The sequence below is a fragment of the Mugil cephalus genome, chromosome 2 (assembly GCF_022458985.1).
Source record: "Mugil cephalus isolate CIBA_MC_2020 chromosome 2, CIBA_Mcephalus_1.1, whole genome shotgun sequence".
Lineage (NCBI taxonomy): Eukaryota > Metazoa > Chordata > Actinopteri > Mugiliformes > Mugilidae > Mugil > Mugil cephalus.
In genome coordinates this window covers 12,642,300-12,657,115 of record NC_061771.1, presented here as the reverse complement: position 1 = coordinate 12,657,115, position 14,816 = coordinate 12,642,300, and the positions used below count along the sequence as shown (strand labels likewise).

Here is a 14,816-nt window from a genome sequence, read left to right as displayed (position 1 = left end):
AAAAATTCTCTCTCTCTCTATATATATATATAGTTTAAGATTACAACCTTGGGTGCAAATCACCTGCACTGACATGATGAGTTTTGTATTGTTGTAAAACAGTGTGGGTCAACGCTGCTGCATCCGTGCTACTGTAACAGTAACTGGGCTACACGACGCTATATTATGGTTGAACACATGTGCAGACTCAAATCCAGCACCGCTGCCTTGGTGCTACACGTTTTCTTACTGCCTTGAATGGCTGTTCGTGGATAGAAATATGTTTGTGCTGTCATAGCAGCGTGTGAGAGCTGCAGCACTCGCTGACAGCTGAGGGCGATGCGAATCAGCATCGAGGCAAAAGCACAGCTGTAATAAGGAGAGGGTGGGGGTGCAATTCTGGAAGATTCTACAGGATTCATACGAGTGGACCCCATTTCATTCGTTTATTGTGGGGACTGATAGTCCGAGCTGGCTGGTTAGCCTTCCCTGTCAAAGCCACACCGCACACACTCAGTGGTGGGGGACTAAAGGTTTTAGGGTGAGTTTTCTGGCCATCGCTTCGGTATACATGCTCGTTTGTCACCATCAGAGCCTATGGGAATGTTTACATCTGTAGACGCGCTGTAGACGCTGCATGCTAATCATTTCTCACAGGGGTTTTCTTCATTTTCTTTTCACTGAAGAGGCTAAGCTGCTAGCCACCTAGCTAGCTAGCCACAACCCCGCTGTTACTTAAAGCGAAAAATGCGTGTGATGAAAGCCACGCTAATAATATATAATAACCACAGCACAGCTGTAATTAAAGTCATTCAACACACGCTGGCTGTGTTATCGCTGTCGGCTAGCAAACCTGGCAACAAACGTCAAAGCTACCGTCAAACACCCCAGAGCGTTTTCATCTTGTCATAACACACAAAGCATTTAACGAGACCGTGGGCAAAATTACACCGACTCTGATACTGTCTCTTTTGCTTACATGAAATGGGCTGTTATTAATATATGTTCACTCCTTTCTACAGGTTGCTACATAGTCGCAATCAGCTAACGCTAGTTAGCATTAGCTTTGCCCTGTTCTCCGACGATCACCGCTATCGTTCCTTTCTTTGTTTCATTCTTTGTATGAACAACCAACACTATCCATGCCATCTGTGCCACGATATTGCCCTACTCTTCTCTGAAACGTGTTCATTGCAGATCCAATGTCTGGAATAGACTGAAACCTTTACATCACCTCAACAATGTCAAGTAAGGAACTGGCATTTTTTTTTTTCGCACGATAGTTGCGCTTGCAAGTACTTTGCATATGATGATATCAAAATGCATATTCAAAGAAATTGCGTAGTGTTCCAGTAAATCGGTGTCAAGCTCTATAACCACAACACCGCAATATTAAATGTGTCACTTATACTCACTGTCAACCTGCCTCACTGTCTGCATTTTATAATCTTAGCAATTGTTTTATATTCAGCAATTTTAGCAGTTTTAACTACCATTTCACTCTATATTTCTATTTTCCTCTATATATTCTTTCAAATTACAAATATATATTGTTGTATAATTCTGCACTACTGTGACAAATGAATTTCCCATATGTAGGATAAATAAAATAATAATATTTTATAATAACAATGATGTCTTATGACTTTTTCTTCCCGAATAAAATAAGACAGACGGGGATATTTAACTTGAAAGTAGCCTGAAGATTGTAAATGCTGTTTCATGTCAATTTTTCTTTCATAACAGAGCGACCATCCTATGCCCCTCCACCCCCTCCAGCCCCCACGACTGTAAGTATTTCTAAACTGCCACAATCCTGGCTCGTTTGGAGACTTTTCATTATAGTTATCAAAATATATCTTTCCTATTAGTCATGTAGACTTTGTGCTGCTGATACACCACTGCTTCTGAAAATATTTTTTTTCTACTTATAACCCCAGCATGAATGCAAGTTTCTTTATATTGCATTTTCTCAGCTTCTGACACTGGTTTTTCTTTTGTCTTGCCCCCCCCCCCCCCCCCCCCTCCTTATTTTGTGTCATTTCTCATCCGTGTTTCTATCTCATTTGTTTCCATCAGCAAATGCCCAACACTACCGGGTTTGTGGGGTATAACCCATACAGCCATCTGGCCTACAACAACTACAGACTGGGAGGGAGCCAAAGCAGCAACAGTCGGGTAACGGTATGAATATTAACATAGACAACGCAAGATGACTGAAAACAGAGGGCAAATTAACACCAGCTCACCTCCACTAGAGTTTCACATAACCGTCAGCTTGCTTAGTCAAATGAGGACATTGCAGAAGCCTGTGCAAGCATTCTGTCTCTCCGGCTTTCCACAATATTGACCTCAGCCTTGTTCAGAGCAAATGAGATGTATTTTTGCAATCGCTGCAGAGCAGTCATTCCATTACTGATTCTTAATCTGAAACACGTATCATTGCAAACTCCCTCTGCCGCCTCCATCGCGGTGCAAACTGGCTGAGAGTCCATCTGTGTCTATTCAGATACCACCTGCCTTTCAAAGTGCATTTCTGACAGCCATGTTAAGTAACCCATGCCATCAGTGTTACCATGGCATTACAGACTAGCTGCTTGGCATGGCTCTGGCTGCTGAGCAGTAATTTAGTCGCTGCATGCAAGCTGTGGTTGGCTGACTCTGATAATGGCATTATGTTTCGCTGTGGGCAAATCTCAGCTTAAGCGAGATTTTTGTTTTGTTTTTTTCCACAGTCAGCGCTATTCCACTGCACTGTGTGGGGCTCCTGACTTAATGTCTCAAACGGCCATTGCTTTATTCGAGTTAACTGAAGTCAGAACTCCTGCTTTGAACCGTCTTATGTTTTAGTCTTATTTTTTTTTTTTTGATTTGTCAAATTACATAACCATGAACTTGCATGTAGTCACACAAGTCCCTGTTTAGCTTAGTCTATGTGGTTGTTCAATGGCAGCCACGCCTCAACTTGACCTTTTCTTTCTTTACCAGAATTCCTCTGGAATAAATATTCCAAAGCCACCCAAGCCACCTGACAAGCCACTGATGCCGTATATGAGATATAGTCGAAAGGTAAGTACACAGTGCGTTTTTGCTGCATTTTGCATCACCATGTGCTCAGCTCGAAGACACCAGTACTTTGATGTAAAGATATTCTACAAAATGAGATGCATTTGTTTGTTCCACACAGTTATTTATTGAGGTAGGTGTGAAGCCAAATTAAGCCAAGACTTAGCTAGGACTTCCTCACATCACATAGTGGGATTTATCAGCTTGGAGATGGAGCTTAAAGCACACGGCCTCCTCTGGTTTGTGACCTCTCTGCTAAGAGATAACCACGTATAGCCCCTCCAATCCAACCCAACCCCACACCCATGTCTGGTTCTCATCACCAGGTTTGGGATCAAGTAAAAGCCTCCAATCCTGATCTGAAGCTATGGGAAATTGGGAAGATAATCGGTGGCATGTGGAGGGACCTCACTGATGAGGAGAAACAGGATTATTTGAATGACTACGAAGCAGAGAAGGTTGGTTGTTTTACAAGGGGATGTTTATGGGGGGTTTTCTGACGGGTGACCAGTACATGTGTCCCCAACTGTTGTGGGTCCCTCCAGTCATCATTCCTTCCTGTCTAACAGTCCTGAATAAACCTTTTTTCCTTATCTTGTCGTAGTTGATACAATCAATGGTCCACTTGTTGTGCCTGCTCGTCTTCGCCGTTTCCTTGTCATTCCTGTCATCTCTTCCGCCGTAGATTGAGTATAATGAGAGCATGAAGGCCTATCACAACTCGCCCGCCTACCTGGCCTACGTCAATGCAAAAAGCCGGGCCGAGGCAGCGCTGGAAGAGGAGAGTCGTCAGAGGCAGTCCAGACTGGACAAGGGTGAGCCTTACATGAGTATCCAGCCAGCAGAGGATCCAGATGGTAAGGCCCCTCAGCTGAATGCTTTGTCTCCCAAGGTTTAGAGCACTGTGACAGAGCTGTAATTATTGCTGCACGACCACACAGCGTTGCCAGTCCGCACACCCAGAGAATGTGTTATCTTTTTCTCTCCTCCTACACTGCCACAACCGTCCACACTTTTGGTAATGCTACCTTTGCAATGCCACTTCTGCTACTTTTCAGCTGCGAAGTGGAACAAAATTTGCCTCTGTTTTGCACATGTGTTTACATTTCTCAGATATTTTTGGCATTGGTTTTCAGATGTAATTGCAAAATTTACATTCAGAAGAAGACGTTTGAGTTACACCCACCTCAAGGAAATTATGCTCGTCTGGGGTCTGGCCGGGCTACGGTGGAAGATAAGGATTTACAGGAAAGCTACAGATAAAACAGCTGCTATTTAGAAACACCCCAGACCATGAAAATGTCGAAGCTGGTATCCCAGTGGGTTGTGTTCTCAACAGACTGCACGTACAGCAATGATTAAACGAGGTTTAACTCTCCGGGCGGCTACATGTTGTGATTGTGCTTTATTAAATCTTAAAGTAATTCTCCTCTAAGCTGCTGCTTATACCGGCTCAGCTCACGGAGATACAAAGTCAGAAGGAAATTAGGGGTCTGACGTGGTTTATTTTGTGTCCTGGTTATTTTCAACACTGCCGCTAAACAACAGAAGAACACAAACATTTTAATATGAAGTGCTGTGGTTTTACTTAAAATCTGGAATGAAAATGACTTGGAACAATATTCAGTGTTGAGACATACCCCACGTGCTAGTCTGCTGAATTTGTGAACTTCGGAGCAGCTCGATTCTCTCAGAAAAACCTTCAGAATCTGTAGTTTCCTGTTTTGGTGTTAAAACACCTGTCAGAGCACCTTTGAAACTCTCAACACGGCAGGAGGAGATTCATTTCTGCACTCTCGAAGGTTTCAAAGATGCGCACGCGGGGTGCAGAGCGGTGACGAGGCCCGGTGATTAAACGGTAAAGTTCTGCCACAACAAAGCCGAAAGGGAGCCGTTCTTGTGTGTCGTGGAACCTCCCTGCTGAATGGAAAAACAACCGGGAAACCAAATAAAGGCTCAGATCATCTTTTTCAAATTAATAGCCGTCATTTAATTTCTGTTAAATCAACTCCCACTTAATAGTTAAGTCGTAAATCCTTTGTGACGTGTAACATTTATTGTTGGTTTCCACAGTAAAACTGCACGCTGCAAAAATTACTTTTTTTTTTCTTTTTTCTTTTTTTTCGGGGCTGTCGCTTATGGGGAATGATTTGAGATTTGAATTCTTCTGAAAAGCCTGAGCAAATAAAATGCATTCACACGAACATTTCTCTATTTTAAAATCTCCCAAAAACGCTCACTGGAATAAATAATCATGAAATAAAAAGTACAGATAAAAACCCATCTGGGCTTAATTGAATTAAGAGTGAAGTGGCGATTCTTGTGTCAGGGCTCTGTGTTTGGATTTTACCTCACTGCATCATCATCCACCGGGGACTACATCTAGAAACATCTGTCCACTCGCACCAAGCTATAATTAACTGCTTGTCCCGTTCACCTAATGATAATGGCTCTGCTTTGCCTAAGGATGTGTTTTGACATAATGGCATATACTTAACTCCAGCTCTGTGTAAATATTGAGCAATGGCCTTCTCATGTTTACAGTGTCATCATGCAGCAGTGTTTGGGTGATTTTGTTGTGTATCACATCTTCTGTAGTAGTTCGCTGATGACTCTGAAGTCTGCGTAACACATTCCGACCCCTTCTGTATACAAATATATTTCGTACACAAATCAGGCCGGCGTTGATTGATAGAACGCTTTTCCTGTCTTCAGATTACGACGACGGGTTTTCTATAAAGCACTCGGCCGCGGCTCGTTTCCAGCGCAACCACCGCCTGATCAGCGAGATCCTCAGCGAGAGCGTCGTCCCAGACGTGCGGTCCGTCGTCACCACCGCTCGAATGCAGGTCCTCAAGCGCCAGGTCCAGTCTCTGATGGTGCATCAGGTACGGCCGGTCCTCGAAAATCCCGAACGCGGCGCTCGCGTGGGACATCGGCAGATTTGTTTTTTGCTGGCTTATTAGGTAATGACTGTGGTGCCTGTGTGTCTCGTATCGCAGAGAAAATTGGAGGCAGAGTTGCTTCAGATTGAAGACCGCCACCAGGACAAGAAAAGAAAATTCATCGAGGCCACAGAGTCGTTCACAAATGAGCTTAAAAGGGTATGGCATCTTTTACGTCAAGCCTGGTCATTGCTCACTTGCACGCAAGCTTCGTTTTACATGTAGTGTGCAGCTCTGGTTGTGTGCCAGGCTCCGTCTGCCTTTCAGCCACCAGCTGCGGCTAACTCCATCCACATGTTCTGGCAATCATATAGCTGTCATCATTTAGAATTTGCAGCCTGCACAATAAGTGTCGTTCTAGGGTGCAGCCGAGTGCACCGACCAGTGTTCACAACAGGCGGCGCCATTTATCCTTCGCAGGAGGAAACCCCCGTCCTTTCACTGACATCTTTTTCAACACCTGACAAGCACCGAAACATTGTTTTAGTCGACAGAACTGTTTATTCATTTACATTTTCTGGTGGCTTCCGGTGCGCAGCCGGCACACGACTGTTCAGCAAACATTTGTGACAGGAAATTAATCAGACTTGCCACCACCTGCAGCATGTGTGCAAGAGTGCATGTGGCCTTCGCCACATTAATTCTCCCATTTACGGGTTTTTTTTTCAGCTGTGCTGCATGAAGGTGGAAGTGGACATGGAGAAGATTTCTGCAGAGATCGCTGCAGCAGAAGAGGCTGCCCGCAAACGGCTGGCAGAACGTGAGAAAGACGCAGGAGAACGAGGTGCAAGAGAGGCCCCCACCTGTGTGTTGGCAGAGGAAGAAAAGCACATTTGTGCAACACATGGCAACAAGTCCCAGCAAAATCCCCTCAGTGAAAGCAGCAACAAGGAGGGCGAGGACACGGAGCCCAGCGCCACAGATAAACCAGGTGACTCCTCTTTTCGTGGCTTTAGCGGCTCTCCCGGGACCTCGCCTTCTAACGTCGTGTCGTTTTGTGTTTCCCCTTCATCCAGCGAAGACAAAGGCCTCAGAGGAGCTCGACGCCCATCCAGGTAGCGAGGAGGGGGCGTCGGAGGACAAGGAGAGCGTCCCAGAGGGGGCCATGGAGGAGGGAACGAGCGACAGCAACACGGGCTCGGAGACCACCTCCGCTCAGACCGAAGATGCCGCGACCAGTGAGCCACCAGAGGGGCCCAGCAGGGCGAGAGCGGCCCACTGAGTCCAACACCACACTGTCTGCGGAGTGCAGGGTTGACCTTTGCGTCCGCCGGCCACTGATTCGACCCTCCGATTTCAGATATTGCATAGTTTATCATCGCAGTTTGTCAAAGCGTGCGAAGAGCTTGCAGACGAGCTCGGGGTTTAACAAACCTGAGGCGGGGATGACGTTTTAGTAGAGTTTGAACACCGAGGCTCACAGACAGGAGCCGAACACACACAAAAAAAAACAAACAAAAAAAAAACAAAAAAACTTAAAGCCGACAAAGCAATGATCCTGTCTAAAATCAATGGCTGCTAACGCTAACGTGTGCCACAAAAGCCCATGTGAAAGCACTATATTTTCTCCACAGGCCGTAGAGCCATTTGGAAGAAGAATCCATGCAGGCCCTCTTCAGCACATAACGATACATATCTCTAGCACTATGGCAGATCCCAGATTGAAGAAAAAAATGTTAAAACAAACATTACTCAGTGTTATATTTAACTTTGTCCTTATTGTATTGTAGTGTCATTGTTGCTTTTTATTGTTATTTTTGCATGTTGCAATTTTCTAAAAATAAGTTTGTGAAGAGTGGAGCTAGGTGACCATCTCCTTGCCAGGAGAATATTTGTTTACTTTCTGTATCAGTATTACAGTGGCAGTATTGTCTCAGGAGTTAGTCATTAGTAGTAGTTATTTTTGTTATTTATTATCAGCATTTTTATTATACTTGTGTATTGGGTGCCCTGGGCCCGGCCCAGTCCATCCGTGGGTACATCATCATCAGTGTCATCGTCATCATCAATGCTGTACAATGCTCAACTACCAGTGTTCTCAAGTATGCTAGCTGTCAATCAAATCAAAAGCAGTACGCTTAGAACATTACTGTGTTATGATCAATATAGCCGTTTTGAGCAGGAAAACTTTTAAATGTACCGTAATTGTGTACGCAGTGTAACGAGGTTTGCTTTAACATGGATTTTCATGTTGTCGTAAAACAGCTTGAAGAACAGTCATAAACATGCAGTCTTAAATGAATTTCCTTTTGCATATTTATACCAATAAATTTTTCTACCCTCGAATAATTTCACTCTGCGCTGTTTGTTTGTTTTTCTGGAAAAATAATCTTGCAGTGAAAAATAGAAATATACACTTCCTCATTAGATGCAGTAGTGAAAGTGAACACCTGCTAAGAGGATGAGCTGGCACAACTTCCCCATCCAGAAATTTTGTTTCTATAGCTGGAGTTGAATTGGTTTATGACAAAATGGCAAAATGAGTACAAACTGCTGATTTTGTGCTTCGATTGGTTGTAGGGATATCCAAATGCGCGCAGAGATATTATATTCTCTGTAATGGTTGAAAGACGCCTCAGTGGAATCTAAATGGAGCCTTATCATACTCGGATCAGAATTAACTCTGTCTACACTATACTCTTCCGATCCCTTCGTCAAGGGAACAAGGGAACAAGGAACTGCTGACTGTAACACAATTGAATGAACAGCGAAGTAACCACACATACAGTACCTGTTCCTTATTATTTTAACAAACCCATTCCATTCAATCCAGCCCAGCAGCACCACAACCCACATCCTCCAAAACAGCCTTAATTTCTGGTTCAGTTGTTCTGACATCACCTGAACATTAGAACAGGCGTGAAAGACTGTTTTATTAGAATGCTTTCATTTTCACTAGTGTACCTAATAAACTGGCAGGTGATTGCATTTTTTTTTTTTTTTTTTTTTTGACAGTACAAACAAAGAATTTAAAAGCGCTTGTGACACTTTCAACATCATACAGCATTATTCCTTCATTGCTGTTTTCTGGTGTGAAGCTGCTAGTATCGCACATTAACTGTAGCACACAGTGTGTGTGTGTGTGTGTGTGTGTGTGTGTGTGTGTGCGCGCGTGTGAGTGTGTGTGCGCGCGCGCGCATAGCATATTTGTCCTACAGGTAAGGGAAGTGGGTGAGATGAGAGGGAAAAGCTCTGATTTCCTGTTGTTCAGTGCAGCAAAAGTCATCCTGTTGTGCTTTGTGGCAAAATGACGGCGGAATGACTCCAACGTTGGCGTGAGCTTTCATTGAGTCTCTCGGCACTGCAATATCGATGTCTTGAGATTTTGTGCCGATCAGATTTGGCAGCTTTTCAATTTAAAGATGTGACATGCGTTGTAGCTTGCCACGTTTTGTACCATGCGGTTAGCGTCGCCTCAAGTGAAAGCTACAAACCACAACCACGAGATACAGGTGTGCAGGAGCCAGAGCAAGTCTTTGTAGAGTGGTGTCTCTGCAGGGCCTACTCTGCTGCCCGGTGTAGTAAAACGACGCCCATGTCTCACCAGCAGTTCACGAGCAGGGTATTGGATAAAAATGCACGAGGTGTTGCTGAGCAGTGGGGTATCAGGACCTACTGATTTCGCACCTATCAAACAGACAGCGCCAGCTCATTTGCATAATATTCTCTCACTGCATTCATTCTGAATCTGAATCTACATTCATTCAAAATACTTGTGCATGAGGTTACACAGTACAATGGACATTCAAAGTAATTTATAATAGAAATAATGACAGATAATAAAGGAATTTGTAGTGAACTACATATTGAACTGATAATTTAATGTTCTGAGTCATAGTATAGTATATTGTAGTATAATGAATGAATGTACTGACATGTTTTAAATGCATCACGTACTAGTGAGAATAATCAAAAAGAGTGTTTTCTGTAGGCTCAAGCTGGAGTCTGTGGTTTTCTGATTTTCTCACATGATATTTGAGGTCTCTGCAGAAAAAGTTTCAGTCAGGTAGTTTTTTTTTTTCTGCAACGGGAAACCACCATCAAACGCACATATCCATCACATCTGTGTTTAGTGGCTTAGTTGCAGCAGACTCCCTCAGTCAACATGACTGCTGTCAGCGGTGAGTACCTGATCAGAGTTTAGCTACCACTGTCAAAAGGATGTTAAGTGTGCCGCGGTGAATGAATGCACGTAGAGTAAAAAAAAAAAGACTATAAAATGAACGCGTGTGACAAATACGACTGTGTAAAAGATTAGCAGTCAGGAAAGATATTGTGCGATAGCGTCAGCTGCTGCAATGTGATATTGGCTGAACAGACTGCGGGCAACCCAGACGATATGTGTGCTTGATTTTGTGTGTATTTAGTTTCAGTTCTGTAGTAATTTTTAACACATGCCATTTTTAAAGTCGCCAGATTCTACCACACGTAGACAGTAATATACATGCTATTACTGAGGAGTACAATCAACAGCACTGGTAAGACTTTTAAACAGACTTGTAATAAACGGTGTCAGGGGCTGCACAGATAGTGGCTAATGACTACTACTGAGACTGAAAAACAAAAAAAGGAACTATGCTTCTTTTCCATGAGAGCATTAGCGCCGTTTGAACAGAGAGCCAGAGAAACAGAAAACGTGATCAACAGGCTAGCCATTAAAGGGGAAATCCACCAGTCTTTCACATGACATTCAGTTTAGCTGACAAACGGAGTAGTCCTAAACTTCCACCAGTTGTGTGAAGACGCTTCGGAGCAGCTTCAGAACGTAATTAAATGTAATAGTGTCATTAGATTACCTAAACTTGTACTAACCAAAAGTCTGGGTCGTATTTGCCACTATTCGGTAGATGGATGCAGGTAATCACCGATTATTCTTTTACTCATTAACAATGAACACATAGTAACTGTCTACAGGTTTCGGGATTTATTAATCCCATTGCCACTCACTGTCCTCTAAAAATACTTTCCATTTGCTTTCCAGATAACCTAAACCTTCTGCCCACTGTGCTGATATGGTTAGTTCATTTCAAGGTAAGTACATCCCACTCCCACACGATACTTTACAACACTTGTGTTATGAATATGCCATCTGCAAAGGCAGAGAAACAAAGTCGCAGGTATCAAACCACAGCCTTCTGCTCATGAGTTTCTGGTGATAAGACATGAAGCAGGAGACTCAATATTTATTATCATACTAATTCTAATTCTACTGAAAGTGTCAAATATAGAAATCTGGGGGGAAAAGATGAGCAAAAATCTGATACGCCACATCGTATTAGCATGCGTGCGGTCTGAACTAAGATGGACTGAGTGTTATTGAGAATTAACACATTATCACAAGACAGTTATTTTAAAACCCTGTAAAAAAAAAAAATTATTTCCTCTCAGGAAGTAGCTCATACAATGTGTCAGGAGAGAATGAAGAGGCAGAGGCCTTTTCTGTTTTTATATTTGGTTTCTTGTTTCATTTTTTTTACTCCCCTTTATTTTTATCATTTGCATCTTTTAAATCTTTGTTCTTACAGTTTTGCTTGTCTGACGAAATTGGAGAGAATTCAACCGTGGATTATAGCTCGATCCCCAGTGTGGATTATGATGACTTTCCTACATTGTGCGTGAAAAACCATTCCTTCCGTCTCTGGTTTATTTCTATCTTCTACTCCATCATCTGCATTCTGGGACTGGCAGGAAACCTACTTGTCATCCTCACCTTCTTCTACTTCAAGCGCCTCAAGACCATGACGGATGTGTACCTGCTCAACTTGTCCTTTGCGGACCTTCTCTTTTCTCTGTCACTCCCCTTTTGGGCAGCCAACTCGGTGGTGAAGTGGGTGCTGGGCTTGCCGCTGTGCAAAGTCATACACGCAATTTACAAGGTCAGCTTATACAGCAGCATGTTCCTTCTCTCCTTCATCAGCGTGGACCGCTACTTTGTCATCGCCAAAGCCATCTCTGCTCACCGTCACCGCTCTCAAGCAGTCTTTATCAGCAAAGTGTCATCAGCTATCACCTGGGTCCTGGCACTGGTCTTCTCCATGCCAGAGATAATCTACACCAATATCAACAACAACACCTGCACTCCTTTTTCCAGCACTGTCGACAAGTTCCGCATCAGCATCCAGGCCAGTCAGATTGCTGTGGCTTTTGTCCTCCCGTTACTGGTCATGACGTTCTGTTACTGCAGCATTGTTCGCACCCTTTGCCAAGCTCGTAGCTTTGAACGGAACAAGGCCATCAAGGTGATTCTTGCTGTGGTCATTGTGTTTCTCGTCTGCCAGCTCCCTTATAACGTGGTCCTGTTTTGGGCCACAGTTTTCACAGCAAACGGAGGAACAGAAGACTGCAAATATCACAACAGTCTCATCTATGCTACCGATGTCACCCAGGTCGTGGCCTTCATGAGGTGCTGCCTGAATCCCTTTGTCTATGCCTTCATTGGTGTGAAGTTTCGTCATGACCTGCTGAAGCTAATGAAGCGCTTTGGTTGCATGAGCCAGGAGATGTTCTTCAAATATGCATATGGCAATAGGAGGAGGAGCTCGGCAGCCACCGAAACCGAGTCCACCACCACGTTCTCTCCTTAAAGCGGTTTCTGTATGGATGGCCTGTGTGGTTCTCACATGCAGACCACACAGTGGTCATTCAAAACTATATATCCGATATGTACATAGCAAGAGTTATATGAATGAAATGGTTGTTTTTTGCAGTAGTTTTTTTTTTCTTTTTTGCCATCTTTGTTTCTGTGTCTTTGTTTTCTTTGATTAGTTCAAATCAACCAAAGCTTTGGTTATTTTGATGCATTTGCAATGTAATCCTAATAATAACATAACTACAGTGCTTCCACCCAGATATTGAAGTGTGCATTAAAGTAACTAAACAAAGCACAGGTCTACACTGTTTATTACTGAATGATAACCTAATGTGGTTAGAAATGTGTGAGTTTAGATCAGCTAGCTAGTAACCGAGCTAGTGATGTTTACTGTAATACTAAATAAGTTTAGAAACGGTTTGGTTTGGTTTGCCATGTAGGCTATGTTTTAAATTAAATCTTAATGAGAACCAGTGATGTCAACTGGTACCAAATAATCACTTAGTTGTGTTGAAGCCTATTATGATTTGGGCACTTTCAAAAACAACAGTCTCTGAAGTGTTAGCCAGAAATAATTTGTTTAACAGAAACAATATAGAAGAGAAATTATAAAGATAAATATATACAGGAACTATATACAGAAACTCGCACATTCCTCTTCAACACTGGGGCTGACAAGCTTGATAAGTTTGCTTAAGCTTTTCTCTTATTATTCTCTTGCAATAAGGGAAAGCCAGGCCAGTGAGGTTTACTGCTTTCTTTTAGGAATGGAAATCGAAAAGCTGATCCAAATATAACTATAGCCAGGATGGGCTGACCTGATCAGAGTCTCTGTTAGGATGAGGGGCGGTGTAAACCTTTGATATTGTTAATTCCTATGTGTTTAATAGGAAAATCTGATTTCCTAATAATCTCCTAATGGTTGGAATGAATCCATTCTTTTACTGAGCATGTGACTTTCAAAGAGGGACAGAAGAAACGTGGAGGTGGTGAAACAACCAGTAGTTTGAACAGAACCAGAATCCATAAGGACAGTAATGTTGGAAACGTGGTCTTGGTCCATGTTCTTCTACTGAAATCTTAAAGTATTGTCAACAAAGTTGGAGTTTTCTTCTTGCTCTTCTTCTTTTTTCTTCTTCCTCCACGGTGATTGATGTTTTGGAGAGAGTAAACACATATATCTGATCAGATCATTTTATTTTGCACCCATGGAAACGGTCAAGGAGGAATCTCTGATCAGAATAATTGATCAGGCTGAAGAAATATTTCCCATGTAAAAGTAGCCACTAATGCCAAACTAATGTTCCCTGGCACTACTGGAAATACATTTTTCTACCCAAAAAGGCAGCTAGCTCTCAAGCTACACCATGGCAGATAAAGAATCAGACCAAAAAGCATGGTTGATGACGTATCCGTCAAATCTTATGAATATGTATCCCTAGTTTTTGCCAAATCCAGAAGATAGTATGTCAAATGGTTCTGAATATCTGTGAGTTACTATACTCGCACAAAAGAATCAGCATTGGAAAGTAAAGTGAGTTCCATCCTTTGAGAAGCAGGGCATGGAAAAAGAAAGCCAGAACAAACATGGTCATCGCACTAATGTGAAAAGTGTCAAAACAGCAAACCACAGTTTAGCTCTATGCTCTGAGCTGATATATTGTTAAAACCCATCCCTCCAGCCACACACTTCACAGTACACATGTGACATCATTAATAGGGAGCAGGGGTTGGAGAGAGTCACTGCTGATAGGCTCACCAGGAAAAAGGGTTGGGATTTCACTGATAAAAGTATGCAACACATGGGATGTGAAGCACTGAACAGTCTGAAAGTAACGCAACATTAAGGCAGCAGAACCGCGACCAAAGTAAAATAAGGTAAGATGACTATTCTCTACCATTACATATATTAAAAACAACAAATGATGTTTTTGACATATCACTGTGGGGACTTCATCTTTATTGGACTGCATGTTGTTAATGTTGCATGTCCCTTGTTATTCATTAATAATATCAGTGTAATTTCAGCAAGTCAAAGCATGGAAACACAAAGCTACTTTAAAGCAAATAATGACAATGTTTATGTGCTAATAACCTGAGCTGAAAAATGAAAAGACAAACAGGGAAACTGTAAATCATGTGCTCTCATTTACTGTAAGTTTGTGGGTGCTTTTGTCTAGTAGAAAATGTTAATAGTCAGAGTTTTCCAACAACAACAAAAAACTGCTGGTTTTAGT

At 42.7% G+C, this 14,816-nt stretch overlaps 4 protein-coding genes across 9 annotated transcripts in view; 3 read left to right on the top strand and 1 right to left on the bottom strand.

Annotated features, from left to right (window-relative positions):
* LOC125004724 (zinc finger protein Aiolos-like) overlaps nucleotides 1-1,081 on the bottom strand; it is a 31,654-nt gene extending 30,573 nt beyond the window's left edge. Inside the window, exon 1 of the mRNA XM_047579580.1 lies at nucleotides 959-1,081. The gene's annotated coding sequence lies outside the window, so the exon portion shown is untranslated. The remainder of the gene's footprint in view (nucleotides 1-958) is intronic.
* LOC125004726 (SWI/SNF-related matrix-associated actin-dependent regulator of chromatin subfamily E member 1-like) lies at nucleotides 94-8,284 on the top strand. 5 transcript variants are annotated; one of them, XM_047579582.1, is made up of 11 exons: nucleotides 94-520; nucleotides 1,177-1,227; nucleotides 1,726-1,769; nucleotides 2,059-2,163; nucleotides 2,968-3,048; nucleotides 3,372-3,503; nucleotides 3,731-3,902; nucleotides 5,761-5,933; nucleotides 6,048-6,149; nucleotides 6,660-6,921; nucleotides 7,007-8,284. In XM_047579582.1, the coding sequence occupies exons 2-11, from the start codon at nucleotides 1,221-1,223 to the stop codon at nucleotides 7,210-7,212; spliced, it is 1,284 nt and encodes a 427-aa protein (XP_047435538.1). In that variant the 5' UTR covers nucleotides 94-520; nucleotides 1,177-1,220; the 3' UTR covers nucleotides 7,213-8,284. The 5 variants fall into 5 exon arrangements, with proteins under 5 accessions (XP_047435538.1, XP_047435539.1, XP_047435540.1 ...); XM_047579583.1 differs by lacking the exon at nucleotides 94-520 and having other exon boundaries at nucleotides 1,078-1,227; nucleotides 2,059-2,157; XM_047579584.1 differs by lacking the exon at nucleotides 94-520 and having other exon boundaries at nucleotides 1,078-1,227; nucleotides 3,731-3,860.
* A 1,741-nt stretch (nucleotides 8,285-10,025) lies between these two features.
* On the top strand, nucleotides 10,026-12,872 carry ccr7 (chemokine (C-C motif) receptor 7). Of its 2 annotated transcripts, none has more exons than XM_047578648.1 (3): nucleotides 10,026-10,111; nucleotides 10,972-11,021; nucleotides 11,516-12,872. In XM_047578648.1, exons 1-3 carry the CDS (start codon nucleotides 10,096-10,098, stop codon nucleotides 12,572-12,574), a joined length of 1,125 nt encoding a protein of 374 aa, XP_047434604.1. In that variant the 5' UTR covers nucleotides 10,026-10,095; the 3' UTR covers nucleotides 12,575-12,872. The 2 variants fall into 2 exon arrangements, with proteins under 2 accessions (XP_047434604.1, XP_047434605.1); XM_047578649.1 differs by lacking the exon at nucleotides 10,026-10,111 and adding an exon at nucleotides 10,749-10,847.
* A 91-nt stretch (nucleotides 12,873-12,963) lies between these two features.
* LOC125004207 (tensin-4-like) overlaps nucleotides 12,964-14,816 on the top strand; it is an 11,611-nt gene continuing 9,758 nt past the window's right edge. Inside the window, exon 1 of the mRNA XM_047578645.1 lies at nucleotides 12,964-14,457. The gene's annotated coding sequence lies outside the window, so the exon portion shown is untranslated. The remainder of the gene's footprint in view (nucleotides 14,458-14,816) is intronic.